Genomic DNA, 15,578 nt, shown 5'->3' with positions numbered 1-15,578 from the left:
GAATCCTTGGTTATGCCCTTTGGGTTGTGCAATGCGCCCGCAGTCTTTCAGGAATTCATTAACGATGTTTTCCATGACCTGTTGCAGCAGTGTGTGGTGGTCTATTTGGATGACATCTTGGTATATTCTGAATCCATGGAGACCCACATTCTGGATGTCAGACGAGTGTTGCAACGGTTACGAGAGAACAAGCTGTTCGGTAAGCTTGAGAAATGCGAATTTCACCGATCCCAGGTAACCTTCTTAGGTTACATCATTTCCGCTGAGGGGTTCTCCATGGATCCTGAGAAGGTTTCGGCTGTCTTACAGTGGCCCCAGCCCAGTGGTCTTCGCTCCCTGCAGCGCTTTTTGGGCTTCGCCAATTATTATCGGAAGTTCATCAGGGACTTTTCCATGCTAGCCAAGCCTCTCACGGATCTGACCAGGAAGGGCAGTAATTCCCAGGTCTGGCCGCTCGAGGCCATCCTAGCTTTTGAGGCTCTAAAGTCCGCCTTTGTGTCGGCTCCGATTCTGTCGCATCCCAACCCTGGGTTGCCCTTTGTCCTCGAGGTGGACACGTCTGAGACGGGAGTAGGCGCCCTTCTGTCTCAGCGTAGAACACCAGAGGGTCCTCTGCTTCCTTGTGGGTTTTACTCCCGGAAACTGTCTTCCGCAGAGTGCAACTATCAGATTGGTGACAGGGAGTTATTGGCCATCGTGCAGGCCCTTAAAGAATGGAGGCACTTGATCGAGGGTTCGGTGGTTCCGGTCCTCATCCTGACGGACCACAAGAATCTGACCTACCTTTCTGAGGCCAAGAGATTGACACCACGTCAGGCCAGATGGGCTCTGTTCTTGTCACGTTTTAATTACGTGGTCTCCTACCTACCCGGTTCCAAGAACATCAGGGCGGATGCCTTATCACGGCAGTACTCCGACCTGTCCAGGGAGGAGTCGATTCCGACTTCGGTCATACCTCCGAATCAGATCCTGGCCGCCATTCGCACCAGCCTGACCTCTCCCCTGGGTGAGCAGATTTTGGCGGCTCAATCTGGTGCTCCCTCTGGGAGACCCAACGGCAGATGTTTTGTGCCTGAGGAGTTGCGCACTCGGTTGTTGCGAACCTACCATAACTCCAAGACCGCGGGGCATCCTGGAAAGAATCAGCTGTCCTGGGCTGTTTCACGTCTGTTCTGGTGGCCTTCCCTACGTTCCGACATCGCCGCATATGTAGCGGCATGCTCCGTTTGTGCCCAGAGTAAGTCCCCTCGGCACCTTCCGTTGGGCCTTCTGCAACCCATAGCCACCGGGGAGCGTCCATGGTCACACCTGGGGATGGATTTCATTGTGGACCTCCCTGCATCCCGAGGCCATACGGTCATTCTCATGATTGTGGATCGATTTTCCAAAATGTGCCACTGTGTTCCTCTCAAGAAGTTACCCTCTGCACAGGAGTTGGCCACGATTTTTGCCAGGGAGGTCTTCCGGTTGCACGGTTTGCCCAAGGAGATTGTGTCGGATCGGGGGAGTCAGTTTGTGTCCAGGTTCTGGCGCGCCTTTTGCTCCCAGTTGGGGATTCATCTCTCCTTCTCCTCGGCCTACCACCCTCAGTCCAATGGGGCCGCAGAACGTTCCAATCAGGCCTTGGAGCAATTCCTTCGTTGCTATGTCTCCGATCACCAAGACAATTGGGTTGACCTCCTGCCTTGGGCTGAGTTTGCCAGGAACATGGCGGTGAACTCTTCCTCTGGGTGGTCTCCCTTCATGGCCAATTATGGGTTCCAACCTGCCGTGTTACCGGAGGTATTCTCTCCCCAGGATATTCCGGCTGTGGAGGATCACCTTTCCGTCCTACGTGCTTCTTGGGTACAGATCCAGAAGTCCCTTGAGGTCTCTGCGCAGCGCCAGAGACTCCAGGCTGATCGCAGACGAGCGCCTGCTCCTTCCTACCAGGCTGGAGACCGTGTATGGTTGTCCACCCGCAACCTCAACCTTCGAGTGCCCACTCCCAAGCTGGCGCCTCGCTTTGTTGGTCCCTTCCGAGTGCTTTGCAGGGTAAACCTGGTAGCCTATGCCCTTGCGCTTCCTCCTGGCATGCGGATCTCCAACGTGTTTCATGTCTCCCTGTTGAAGCCACTGGTGTGTAATCGTTTCACTTCCTCGGTTCCTCGGCCTCGTCCGGTCCAAGTGGGCAATCGTGAGGAGTATGAGGTGAGCAATATCCTGGACTCACGCCTGGTCCGCGGTCGGGTGCAGTTTTTGGTTCATTGGCGTGGTTATGGTCCAGAGGAGCGTTCCTGGGTTCCCTCCGCAGATGTCCATGCTCCTGCCTTGCTCCGAGCCTTCCACGCACGCTTCCCTCAGAAACCGTTCTTTACCCCGCGGAGGAGGGGCCCTTGAGGGGGAGGTACTGTCATGGTCTTACCTTCTTGCTGTTCTCCTTCGTTTGACATGTGCTGGCGGCCATCTTGGTTTCTGGGTTTCTTGTAGCCTCCCACCCTGCGGCTCCTCCTTCCCACTGGGAGGAGCTGGATGCCTAACTCATATATATAGGAGGTCTGTGGCTTCAGTTCCTTGCTTGGTCCTCCTGTGTTCACATGCTTCTAAGACTGCTGCTGCTTCTGGTCCCTGATCCTGGCTTCGTCTGACTACCCTGCTGGTTCCTGATCCTGGCTTCGTCTGACTACCCTGCTGGTTCCTGATCCCGGCTTCGTCTGACTACCCTTCTGGTTCCTGACCTCTGGCTTCGCAAGGACTCTGCCTCGGTTTCGCCATCCGTTTGGACTTTTGCTTTTCAGCTTGATTTTCAATAAAGCCTTCTTATTTTCACTTATCTGTTGTTGTACGTCTGGTTCATGGTTCCGTGACAACACTCCCCTTTATATGCACACTGCCCCCCTTTTACCCTACACTCCCCTTTATATACACACTGCCCCCTTTGACCCTACCCCCTCTTTATATACACACTGCCGCCCCTTTAACCCTACACCCCCTTTATATACACACTGCCCCCTCCCCTTCATATATACACTGCCCCTTTAACCCTACATATCCATTCATAAGCAAAGTGCCCCCCTTTAACCCTTCACACCCTTTTTGTACACACTGCCCCCCCCCCCTTCCTGTACACACTGCCCTTCTTTAATGCTACACCCCCTTTCTGCACACACTGCCCCCCTTAACCCTACACACCCTTCATATACACACTGCCTCTCTTTAACCCTATACCCCCTTCATATACACACTGCCCCCCTTTAGTCCCACACCCCCCTTCATATACACACTGCTTCTCTTTAACCCTACACTCCCCTTCATATTCACACTGCCCCCCTTTGACCCTAAACCCCCCCTTTATATACACACTGCCCTCCTTTATCCCTACACATCCCTTCATAAGTAAAGTGCCCCCCTTTAACCCTTCGCACTCTTTCTTGTACACACTGCCCCTCCCTCCCCCCTTCCTGTACACACTGCCCCCATTTAACCCTACACCCCCCCCTTCCTAAACACACTGCCCCTCTTTAACCCTACAACCCCCCTTCCTATACACACTGTCCCCCTTTAACCCTACACCCCCTTCATATACACACTGCCCCCCTTTAACCCTTCACACCCCTTCATATACAAATGCCCCCCTCTCTAGAGGTGACATCCACTGGGGATGAGTAGGGGACAGGAGAGGAATGTGGCACCGGCCATGGCTGCGCCCTAGGTGGCAGTGCGCCCTGGGTGGCCGTCTAGTTTGTCTAGTGGTAGCACCGGCCCTGTTCAAGATACATATATCGCAGAAGACAGTGCTTCTTAAATGTGTGGACATTGAGAAGAATCCCTCAATAACAAATGGCTTAAAATGGTTGTAAACCCATACATATACCCAGAGAAGCAACTGGCCTCAGGTTATACACAGAGATGAAACAGATCCTCCTACATACAGTGCCTTGAAAAAGTATTCATACCCCTTGACATTTTCCTCATTTTCTGATGGTACAACCAAAAACGTAAATGTATTTTATTGGGAATTGAGTTGATCGAACGACACAAAGTGGCACAGAATTGTGAAGTGGAAGGAAAATGATAAATGGTTTTCAAGATTTTTTACAAATAAATAGGTGAAAAGTGTGGAGTTCATTTGTATTCACCCCCCCCCCCCCCCCGGAGTCAATACTTTGTAGAACCCCCTTTCCCTGCAATTACAGCTGCAAGTCTTTTTGGGGATGTCTCTACCAGCTTTGCACATCTAGAGAGGGACATTTTTGACCATTCTTCTTTGTAAAATAGCTCAAGCTCAAGCAGATTTAAGTCTGGACTGTGACTGGATCATTCTAACACATGAATATGCTTTGATGTAAACCATTCTATTGTAGCTCTGGCTGTATGTTTCGGGTCGTTGTCCTGCTGGAAGGTGAACCTCCGCCCCAGTCAAGTCTTTTACAGACTCTAACAGGTTTTCTTCTAAGATTGCCCTGTATTTGGCTCCATCCATCTTCCTGAACTCTGACCAGCTTCCCTGTCACTGCTGAAGAAAAGCATTCCCACAACAGGATGCTGCCACCACCATGTTTCACGGTTGGGATGGTGTGTTCAGGGTGATGTGCAGTTAGTTTTCCACCTCACATAGCGTTTTGCTTTTAGGCCAAAAAATTCAATGTTGGTCTCATCTGACCAGAGCTCCTTCTTCAACATGTTTGCTGTGTCCCCCACATGGCTTCTCGCAGACTGCAAATGGGACTTCTTGTTGCTTTCCTTCAACAATGGCTTTCTTCTTCTCACTCTTCCATAAAGGGCAGATTTGTGGAGCGCACGACTAATAGTTGTCCTGTGGACAGATTCTCCCACCTGAGCTGTGGATCTCTGCAGCTCCTCCAGAGTTCCCATGGGCCTCTTAGCTGCTTCTCTGAAAAATGCTCTCCTTGCCCGGTGTTTTGCTGAAAACTCCAACTTGCCGAGATCTTCAACAATGTTACTTCCGGTGATTGTACACCAGGAATAATTGGAGATTTTGACCACTTGGGGTTTTCACACAACACCGGCAGCCTATACACTCCGGTAGATGCTATTATTAGTGTAGATTGTTAGACCGCCCGCTAGTTGTCGCCACCTAGGTGGCGGCCATGTTTTTGGTTACTAGCGGGCGGACTAACAATCTGCACTAATTATAGCATCTACCGGAGTGTATAGGCTGCCGGTGTTCTGTGAAAACCCCAAGTGGTTCGAAATCTCCAATTATTCCGGGTGTACACTCACCGGAAGTAACGTCGTTGGAGTTTTTGGCAGAACACCGGCCTGTCAGTTTAAGTGGACGGCCATGTCTTGGTAGGTTTGTAGTTGTTCCATATTCTTCCGTTTTTCGGATGACGGATTGAACAGTGCCCCGTGAGATGTTCAAAGCTTGGGATATTTTTTTATAACCTAACCCCTGCTTTAAACTTCTCCAAAACTATATCCCTGACCTGTCTGGTGTGTTCCTTGGCCTTCATGATCCTGTTTGTTTACAAGGTTCTCTAACGCTCCTCTGAGGGCTTCACAGAACAGCTGTATTTATACTGAGATTAAATTACAATGCAATCGCAGCCATCGGTCCCGCAGATCAGCTTTCCCTCTCCCGAGGAGCAACGTATGGGTACGGTGATTCGTGCAGCTGAGCCAGCCTACCGCAATATATCTGTGGCGGTCGGCAAGCGGATACAGAAGGCCTCTCGTTTTCTTTATTGCAAACAATAAAAATTGAATGGAAATATTTAAATAATAAAATATATATATATTATGTTTTAAAACAGTTTCTAGAGTATTTAGAAAATACGCCACTGAAAATTGAGTTTTCCTTTAACTGTGATTGGTCCAGTCGGGCAACTGTGGTTGGACACGCGGCAGCAAATTGATATTGTCTCATCTCGCTGTTTTTTTTTTTTTTTTCATCTATTCTGTAGGAATTATAACCACTCTTCAAACATTCGATCGGGAGAAGGATAAGGAATATCCGCTGACCATCAAGGCCACCGACCAGGCCAGCGACCCCCTCATCAGCCTCTGCCAGATAAACATTGCCATCCTCGACCAGAACGACAACGACCCGAGCTTCGAAAACAACCGCTACGAGTGTAAGTCATTCTGAGGCCATTACTTTTTATCACTTTAAGGCTCCTTTCACACTTGTGCGACTTGTCCTGCGATTTGGGGCGGCAAAGTCGCGTGACAAGTCGTACCCCATGATTTCCAATGAGTACCGTTCATATCTGTAGGACTTCAAGTCGTTACAACTTCAAAGTAGTTCCTGCACTACTTTGGGACGATGTTAATGCATTTTGAGGTCCAAAGACATAGGCAATGCTTCAAGTCCAGGCAAAATCGTGGTAACAAAATCGTGGCACGACTTATAGTTGGCATAAGTGTGAAAGGGGCCTAAATCATTTAATGTAATGTTTGCTACAATGTTTCTGTTTCAATCCATCCAACAGATTTCTTAAAGGAGGACACGCCGGTCGGAACAAGCTTCCTGCGTATCGCCGCCCGCGATGAGGACTACGGCCCAAACGCGGCACTTGCTTATTCCTTGGCGGGAGACGAGCCGCTGTTCTTCCAGATTAACAGCACGACGGGGTGGCTGTACGTCAACCAACCAATATCTCGGGTATGAGACGGGTTTACAATCAGTGATGGGTAAAGGGGTTTGTTCACAAGGGCAGGTGGGGTCGGTATAAAATGGGCTGAGTAGCAGTTTTACCGCCCTTCCTTAACCACTTCTGGCCTGGAAGATTTTCCCCCTTAATGACCAGGCCATTTTTTGAGATTCGGCACTGCGTTACTTTAACAGACAATTGCGCGGTCCTGCGACGCTGTGCCCCAAAAAATTGACGTCCTTTTTTTCTCACAAATAGAGCTTTCTTTTTGGTGGTATTTGATCACCTGTGCGATTTTTTTTTTTTTTTTTTTTGCGCTATAAACAAAAAAAGAACGACAATTTGGAAAAAAAATAAAATATAAATTTAAAAATCAAATTTTTTCATCATTTTAGGCCAATTTGTTTTCTGCTACATATTTTTGGCAAAAAAAATCGCAATAAGAGTATTTTGATTGGTTTGCACAAAAGTTATCGCGTCTACTAACTACGGGAAAGATTGATGTAATTTTTATTTATTTATTTATTTTTTTACTAGTAATGGCGGCAATCTGCGATTTTTTTTTTTTTTTTGCATGACTGCAACTTTTGCGGGGCGGACAGATCGGACCCCTAACTGACATTTTTGACACTTTTGGGGGGACCAGTGACATTACTACAGTAATCAGTGCTACAAATATGCACTGTTACTGTAATAATGACACTGGCAGGGGAGGGGTTAACTCAAGGGGAATCAAAGGGTTACGTGTGAGCCTAAGGGGGTGTTTTCTAACTGTGAGGGGGATGGGCTTTTAATATCAACACAGAGACCTGTGATCCTAAATATCAGGAACCCATGGGCTCTGTGTTGATAGCAGAGAGAACAACGGTCTGCTGTGTTTACAACAGCAGACCGCCATTGTCTCTTCACGGGGAGCGGTCGCGGGTGCCCGGTGGCAATCGCGGGCACCGGCCCCATGAATTGGCTTCCCCCGCTGGCAAGTGGGCGCGGGCACGCTCCTCCGGCGTCACACGCGCGCCCACAGGATCGCTCCTGCGAACCGCCATACCGGCTGCCTGTGTGAACCGGCCCCGTGAATCGGCTACCCCCGCTGGCAAGTGGGCGCGGGCACCCGCCTCCGGCGGAACACGCGCGCCCACAGGATCGCTCCTGCGAACCGCCATACAGGCTGCCTGTGTGAACCGGCTCCAGATTACACGTGGGCAAGGACCACACTATGGCAAAGACCAGGGCCGTCTTTAATTATGAATGGACCCTGGGCAAATATTTTCTTGGGCCCTCCCAAAACCACTTATTAACTATTTGCAGCCAGTGCGGGCTCAAGGGGCAGCTGCTTTGGGCCCCACAACAATGACTGGACCCAGGGCAGCTGCCCCTTTTGCCCTGTGTTAAAGACGGCCCTGGCAAAGACCTTCTAGTCCTGCAGTCAGTCAACTAATGCTCCCTGCTGAGTGTGGAGTTTTAGCTCTGACCCAGCAGGGGGCGTAGGTTGGACTGCCACAGAGTGGCCACTGCTTCCACACAGACAGCAAAGGTCCTTCTCTACAGCCTGCAGGGTAAGCATGCGCAATGTGTTGCAGTGCGCTGCAGGTGCATTGCCTACTAAAATAAACACAGCATCTGCATGCCTTTTAGATTTAACACCGTCGTGCTATAGGCCAGTTGTGAGCACTGTTATTCTGTGTCGTGCTCCCAAAATACACCTCTCGCACGGCTGCGGGGGTAACACAGCAGCGCAATCTGAACCAGCCCACTGCCTGTACCCAGTAATCGCAGTGACCAATCACAGCAGGTCACATGACAGAAGTAAACAATGATTGGCTTCCTTTCATGCCATCCATTGTATAGCTATGATTGGTCACAGTGATCCCATGGTACAGACGGGGCCAATCACAGCCCCTCTGTACGATGTGATTAGCTTTGGGCAATCACAGCTAATCACAACAACAGACACCGAATGAACCAGTTTCATTCAGTAAAAATGGTTGCTTATACTAATGGAATTCACTGGCATAAGGCATCATAATGTGTAAAAAAAAGAGAAATCTTGATCCCTTTCCCAGAGTAGTACAGTGTTACTATGGTAACACTGTATTGCTCTGGTTACAGTGTATAAGAAAAAAAAAATTGTAAAAAAAAAGGAAAAAATTGAAAAAAATTAATATTTTTAAATTTTATTTTATTAATTTCTCATTTTCCAAATAATTGTGACAAAAAATGACAACATTTCAAAAAACTCCCCATGCCTTTAACTAAATACCTTGAACTGTCTACTTTCCAAAAAGGGGTCATTTGGGAGGTATTTGTACTGTCCTGGCTTTTTCGGGCCTCAAGAAATTGGATAGTCCGTCAGTACATCAGGATTGTCAGATATACTGTATATATCCCATAGTTTGTGGGCTCCATAACTTTTCTACAGACTAAGTAATATACACTGATTTGGGTTATTTTCACCAAAGAAATGAAGCAGAATACATTTTGACCTAAATTTGTGAAGAAAGATTATTTATAAATGTTATAAATGAAGAAAAATCTAATTTTTTCCCTAACATTTTCAGGATTTTTTAGTTTATTTAGCAAATAAAAAATAAAAAAAACCCCAGTGATGATTAAATACCACCAGAAGAAAGCTCTATTTGTGTGAAACAAATTCTAAAAATGTCATTTTGGGTACAGTGTTGCATGATTGTGCAATTGTCATTCAAAGTGTGACGGCGCTGAAAGCTGGAAATTGGCCTGGGCAGGAAGGGGGTGAAAGTGCCCGGTATTGAGGTGGTTGGTGGCGTTGAATTGTAGTTTGAGCTTTACCTTGCATTACAGTAACCAGGGCTGCTGTTAGAAATCACGGGCGCCGTACAGCCTATTTAATTAATTTATTAAGACAATAGTTTCACTAAAAATACACTAAAATCATTATTAGCAAACACAAACATCACAGAGATCCTGTGTGAATTAGCTATTTTATAACAGTTTTTTACATTTTAACCACTTTACCACCGGAGGATTTTGCTGTCTTACGTAAAGGCCACTTTTTGCGATTCGGCGCTGTGCGACTTTAACTGACAATTGCGCGGTCGTGCGACGCCATACCCAAACGAAATTTGCGTCCTTTTTTTCCCCACAAACAGAGCTTTCTTTTGGTGGTATTTGATCACCTGTGCGATATTTACTTTTTGCGCTATAAACAAAAAAAGAGCGTTTATTTTGAAAAAATAACAATATTTTTAACATTTTTTTATATGAAATTCCTCCCAAAAAGTATGTAAAAATCTAATTTTTTTTAAATTTTTGGCCAATTTGTTTTCTGCTACCTATGTTTGGTAGAAAAAATCACAATAAGCGTATTTTGATTGGTTTGCGCAAAAGTTATTGCGTTTACTAACTAAGGGAAAGATTTCTGTCATTTTTGGTGTTTTTTTTTTTAACGAGTAATGGCAGTGATCTGCGATTTTTTTTTGCGGGACTGCGACATTGCGGTGGACAGATCGGACCCTTGACTGACATTTTTGACACTTTTGGGGGTTCCAGTGACATTACTGCAGTAATCAGTGCTATATATATGCGCTGTTACTGTAAAAATGACACTGGCAGGGAAGGGGTTAATTTTATTGGAGAGGGAGGGGTTAATGTTTGCCTGGTGCTTACTGACGTGTGGGGGAGGTGACTGTGTGACAGAAGGACAGATCGGATGTTCAGCTATGCTGAACACTCCGATCTGTCACTCCTTGTCACTGAGGAGATCCGCCCACTCTGCTTACACAGGCGGGCAGATCTCCAAACTAGATTCCCCGACGATCGGGGAAGAGCAGCGGCGATCGCCGCCGCTCCTCCCCTGGCCCGACTCCCGCTGTGAATTAAAACAGCGGGAGCGTGCCTCCGGCGGCGCGCGAGTGCCGCCTACAGGGGGAGGAGTCTGCCGACGTAGGTCTACGTCGCTGGACGATAACGAGCCACTGTGCCGCAGTAGAGGCACAGTGGCCGGGGGTAAAGTGGTTAAAAAACAAAATGTATAATTTTTTTTTTATTGTTAAACATTTTTATAATTGTTTTATTTTACAATTTTTTTTTAATTATTTATTGTAATGTTTTGGTAATAAGAGGGATGTGAGTGGCGCTGCCTGATGTTCCAAAAAACGAAGTGATTAATAAAAAATGTACAATAAATGATAAAAATTTTACTTATGTGTCATTAAATGATATACTAGTGTTGTTTAATGCTACATATTTATTATTTACGAGGCTGCTTTTACGTGTGGACACTTTTATTTAGTTTTTATCATTTATTGTATATTTTTTTATTAATCACTTAGTTTTTTGGAACATCAGGCCAGCGCCACTCACCTCCCTCTTATTACCATTTCTATTATATACCCATCATTGGATTATATATAGGAGGTAGGCTGCAGCCAGTTACATACATCCGTAGCACGGATTTTTTCTATTTTATTATAATATTTAGTTACTATTTTTTTTTTTACAATTTGTTATTAAAGCGGTTGTAAAAAAACAAACCTGCAGGACACTGGCATAATGTGCTAGAATGCACCGCATACTAGCACATTATGAAATTCCCTCCCTTGAAAACGAAGCCCCCACACGGTCGCCCGGACACCGCTGAGGGAGCCGACATGTTCCCCTCGGCGTCTCTTTCGGGTTCGGCAGCTCCGGCGCTGTGAGTGGCCGGTGCCGCGATGACGTCACTCCCGCGAATGTGCGCGGAGGTTCACTTTCTGTCAAGGAGCCGGCAAGGAGCTCTGAAGGTCTGGCAAGATACGCCGACTCTTCAGAGCGGCTGCATGCAGGGTGAATATCTCCTAAACCGTGCAGGCTTAGGAGATATTCATTTTACCTACAGGTGAGCCTTATTATAGACTTACCTGTAGGTAAAAATTAAAAAGCGGAGTATACTACCGCTTTAATAACAAATTGTTAATAAATTAAATCTGCGTGGGTGGCACAGTGAAAAGGGGGGCACACGGGGAGGAGGGGGAATCAGAAGCAGGCAGAACAGGGAGGATCGGTGTCGGAGAAGCAATTACAGGAATAATGCCCTGTGTCTGTGTCTCTCCCTGCAGTAGCTGAAAGAAAATGTCTTTCAGTCGCTGCAGAGAGCCGCACAGGGCTTCCTTCTGTAATTGCCCTTCCGCCCAACTGCACAGATTCTCCGTGCTGTTGGGGCCCCCCCTGTGTGCCGGGCCCCCCTACAGGAGGACTGGTGGTCCCCCCCCTTCTATCAGCGGCCCTGATGGTAACGTGTAGTAAAACGCTTTTGACCACCATGTAACGGTGTGTAGCGGTCAGTCTTGGGCATTTTTATTTATTCTGCAGAACACAGATTGCTGCTGGTGTCAGGGCCGATTGTAGGTGATTTGGCGCCCTGTGTGAATGCAGCGTTGTTCTGGATTCCGGGATCCTTTGGCACATAACGAGTCGTGTTCTAAACCATGCAGCACAACGCAAAGTTGGCACGAAGATACATGCAGAACGGAGCCTTTGTGAAGATATATTCATTATAATACAAAGCCTGCGGTGTGAATTATCCAGCACCATAGAGATCCCCGGTATTCATATATACTGCAAACTCAAGGCCAACGCTCTTCAACATGAAGCACTGCTGGAAATCGAAGGATTATCCTCCAAACAACTTACTGAACTGACAGAAACATGTATATTATTATAGACGGGTCTCACTGAAAGCCTTGGTTCACATCTCTGCGTGTGGGGGGGGGGGGGGGGGGGGGCGTTGCGCACGCGTTTTATGTGTGTTCTCGTGCATCGCGTGTAGGGCAGCCTATTCATTTCAATGGACTGCCCTACGCACGAGAAATACATTGGCTTGTTTATTTCGTGCATCAGGACAGTGTGTGCGATTTTGCGCGCTCTCCCGACACGCATCCAAGGCTAAGGGTCCGCGTCAATGGGCGTTTGTTCATTTCAGATTTGATTCTTACCCCATACAAGTCGCTGAGAATGCAAAACCAAAATACTTATTTACTATGATTGCCTGCTCCATCTAGTGGTCATAATGAAGTATTTTCCTGAGTCACTATAATCTTTAATAATGAATACATTCACTATAGGGAGCGACCGATTATCGGCAAAGGAGATATATATCGAGGGCCGATCTGTACTTTCCCCAATATATCGGAATCGGCTACCAAGGTGACCGATATTCCCGATATTTTGGGAAAGTGCTTGTACCGGAGTGATGCCTGCAAGTAGAGGCATCACCCCGGTACCGACGTCCATAGCCGATGGTCGGCTGTCTTGTAATGATAACAGATGTGGCTGAGAAGCCGCTCGGCTGTCATTACAAGGAGTGGGAGGGGACGTCCCCCCCCCTCCGCCGCCTTCCACGGCTCGCTCGGGGCTCCTGTCCCACCGGGAGACCCTCGCAACCAGCCTGCACGGCCGCCGAACACCCGATCAAAGTCGCATTCGGCTCTGATCGGGTCTCCATGCAAAAACCCGGATGTGATGTCATGACCTCACTTCCGGGTATTCGGCGCCAAATTAAAAAAAAATGACAACATTCAAAACAGACAAACTTGGCGTTTTGAATGCTTTAAAGTGCAGAGGAGGGGTCTGGGGTCTTTTAGACCCCCAGACCCCTCCACAAGAGTACCTGTCAAGTGATAAAAAATAAAAAAAATGTACAAAAATATCGGCCAATGTTGGCCGATACCGATATGCAATGGCCAAAAATATCGGTATCGGCAACAAAAAACCGATATCGGTCGATCACTAATTCACTAAATTACCAAAAGTATTGGGACGCCTGCCTTTACACATTGGTGGCTCTGAAGAAGAGGAATTCCTCGAAGCGCGTCAGCCCATGGGGTCTTCAGTGACTGTTACACCCATACGTATTGATACATTGGATGGAATGTACAGAGATCTGTGATGCGCAATTTCTTGCTGTCTTTGTGAGTACATTACTTACCGTGCTTTTATCTAATAAATGATTTGTCTCGGGATAATGCACTAGGTCGGTGTGCCCTCTGTGTGTTTTTATATAGCTGCCTTTACACACACATGAACTTTAATGGCATCCCAGTCTTAGTCCGTAGGTCTCAATATTGAGTTGGCTCACCCTTTGCAGCTATAACAGCTTCAACTTTTCTGGGAAGGCTGTCCACAAGGTTTAGAGTGTGTCTATGGGAATGTTTTATCATTCTTCCAGAAGCGCATTTGTGAGGTCAGGCCCTGATGTTGGAGTAGAAGGCCTGGCTCGCAGTCTCCGCTCTAATTCATCCCAAAGGTGTTCTATCCGGTTGAGGTCAGGACTCTGTGCAGGCCAGTCAAGTTCCTCCACCCCAAACTCGCTCATCCATGTCTTTATGAACCTTGCTTTGTGCACTGGTGCGCAGTCATGTTGGAACAGGAAGGGGCCATCCCCAAACTCCTCCCACAAAGGTGGGATCATGAAATAGTCCAAAATGTCTTGGTATGCTGACACCTTAAGAGTTCCCTTCACTGGAACTAAGGGGCCAAACCCAACCCCTGAAAAACAACCCCACACCATAATCCCCCCTCCACCAAATGATTTGGACCAGTGCACAAAGCAAGGTCCATAAAGACATGGATGAGCGAGTTTGGGGTGGAGGAAATTGACTGGCCTGCACAGAGTCCTGACCTCAACCCTATAGAACACCTTTGGGATGAATTGGAGCGGAGACTGTGAGCCAGGCCTTTTCTCCAGCATCAGTGCCTGACCTCACAAATGCGCTTCTGGAAGAATGGTCAAACATTCCCATAGACACTCCTAAACCTTGTGGACAGCCTTCCCAGAAGAGTTGAAGCTGTTATAGCTGCAAAGGGTGGGCCAACTCAATATTGAACCCTACGGACTAAGACTGGGATGTCATTAAAGTTCATGTGTGTGTAAAGCATGGGTGTCCAACCTTTTGGCTTCTCTGGGCCACATTGAGTGTAGAGAAATTTTCTCGGGCCGCATATAGAATATATACTATAGTTAAGGTACACAAGTAATAAAACACCGCTGCCCCCCCCCGCTCCCCAGCACTAATTTAACACAACTAGGAGGATGATCCCTTCTGAGGGAGCCTCTGCCTACAGTTAGTTGGAAGCCGCTGTGGCCGTGTCCCTGACCCGACTTCCTTCCTACCCAGCAAAAAAAAATTAAAATTGCCAGGGGGCAGTGGGCCGCATTGCCTGCGGTTCTGGGCCGCATTCGCCCCCCGGGCCGCATGTTGGACATGCCTGGTGTAAAGGCAGGCGTCCCAATACTTTTGGTAACATAGTGTAGGTGTGCGCTGCCTATTGCATTAGGGTGTGCACCCAAAAGCTCAAACACAAATGCGTGTGTGTGCATGTGTATCTATACTGATGGCGTCAGTAGTTATTATATTTATTATTTTATTTTTTACAATTTCATTTTTTTTTTTTCTTAGGAGCCCCGTTAGGGGGCTTTGGTGAAATATCAGGGATCTGAACAGGGGAAATCTGCACCACACGGGTGATTAGGGTGTGCCCAGGCACACCTGGCACACTCCATACGCACGCCTATGATTATGAATATCATTTGATCTGGAGAGACGGTAACTTAGTAACATTTGATTTTGTCTCCATTCTCACAGAATAAATGTACATGAAGGTGTGCAGGATGAATATCTCTGCATTTTATTTTAAAAAATACACCCTATAGTTTTTTTTTGGGGGGAGGGCGGGGGGGGGGGGGTTCCATAGAGGTCTATACCTCAGACCAAATAAGATGGACATTTGAAGAGTAACAAGACACAGAGGTATTTGGTTTGAATATAGGGACAGTTCCTCTAATTCATGGACAGTTGGGAGGAATAAATGCGTGTAAAACATGCATAGAAAGGCACATCTATGGACATGTGTTGTAGCATCATAGGGATGGAAATGGGGATTTAGGGACCTCAGTCCAATGAGCACACATGCCGTATTCATTAGACACGCCTGGCTCATTCGGGTGTGTGTGATGTGATATCCTGC

At 47.3% G+C, this 15,578-nt stretch overlaps 1 protein-coding gene across 1 annotated transcript in view; it reads left to right on the top strand.

Moving 5' to 3' along the window:
• LOC309566059 (neural-cadherin-like) overlaps nt 1-15,578 on the top strand; it is a 214,732-nt gene that overhangs the window by 101,751 nt on the left and 97,403 nt on the right. The window contains exons 10-11 of the mRNA XM_082271084.1: nt 5,907-6,077; nt 6,435-6,607. Of these exons, the coding sequence (XP_082127210.1) occupies nt 5,907-6,077; nt 6,435-6,607 (344 nt within the window). The remainder of the gene's footprint in view (nt 1-5,906; nt 6,078-6,434; nt 6,608-15,578) is intronic.

This window comes from Pelophylax lessonae, assembly GCF_965119305.1.
Source record: "Pelophylax lessonae genome assembly, chromosome: 10".
In the NCBI taxonomy this organism is placed as follows: Eukaryota; Metazoa; Chordata; class Amphibia; order Anura; family Ranidae; genus Pelophylax; species Pelophylax lessonae.
This window is presented reverse-complemented; position numbering and strand designations above follow the sequence as displayed.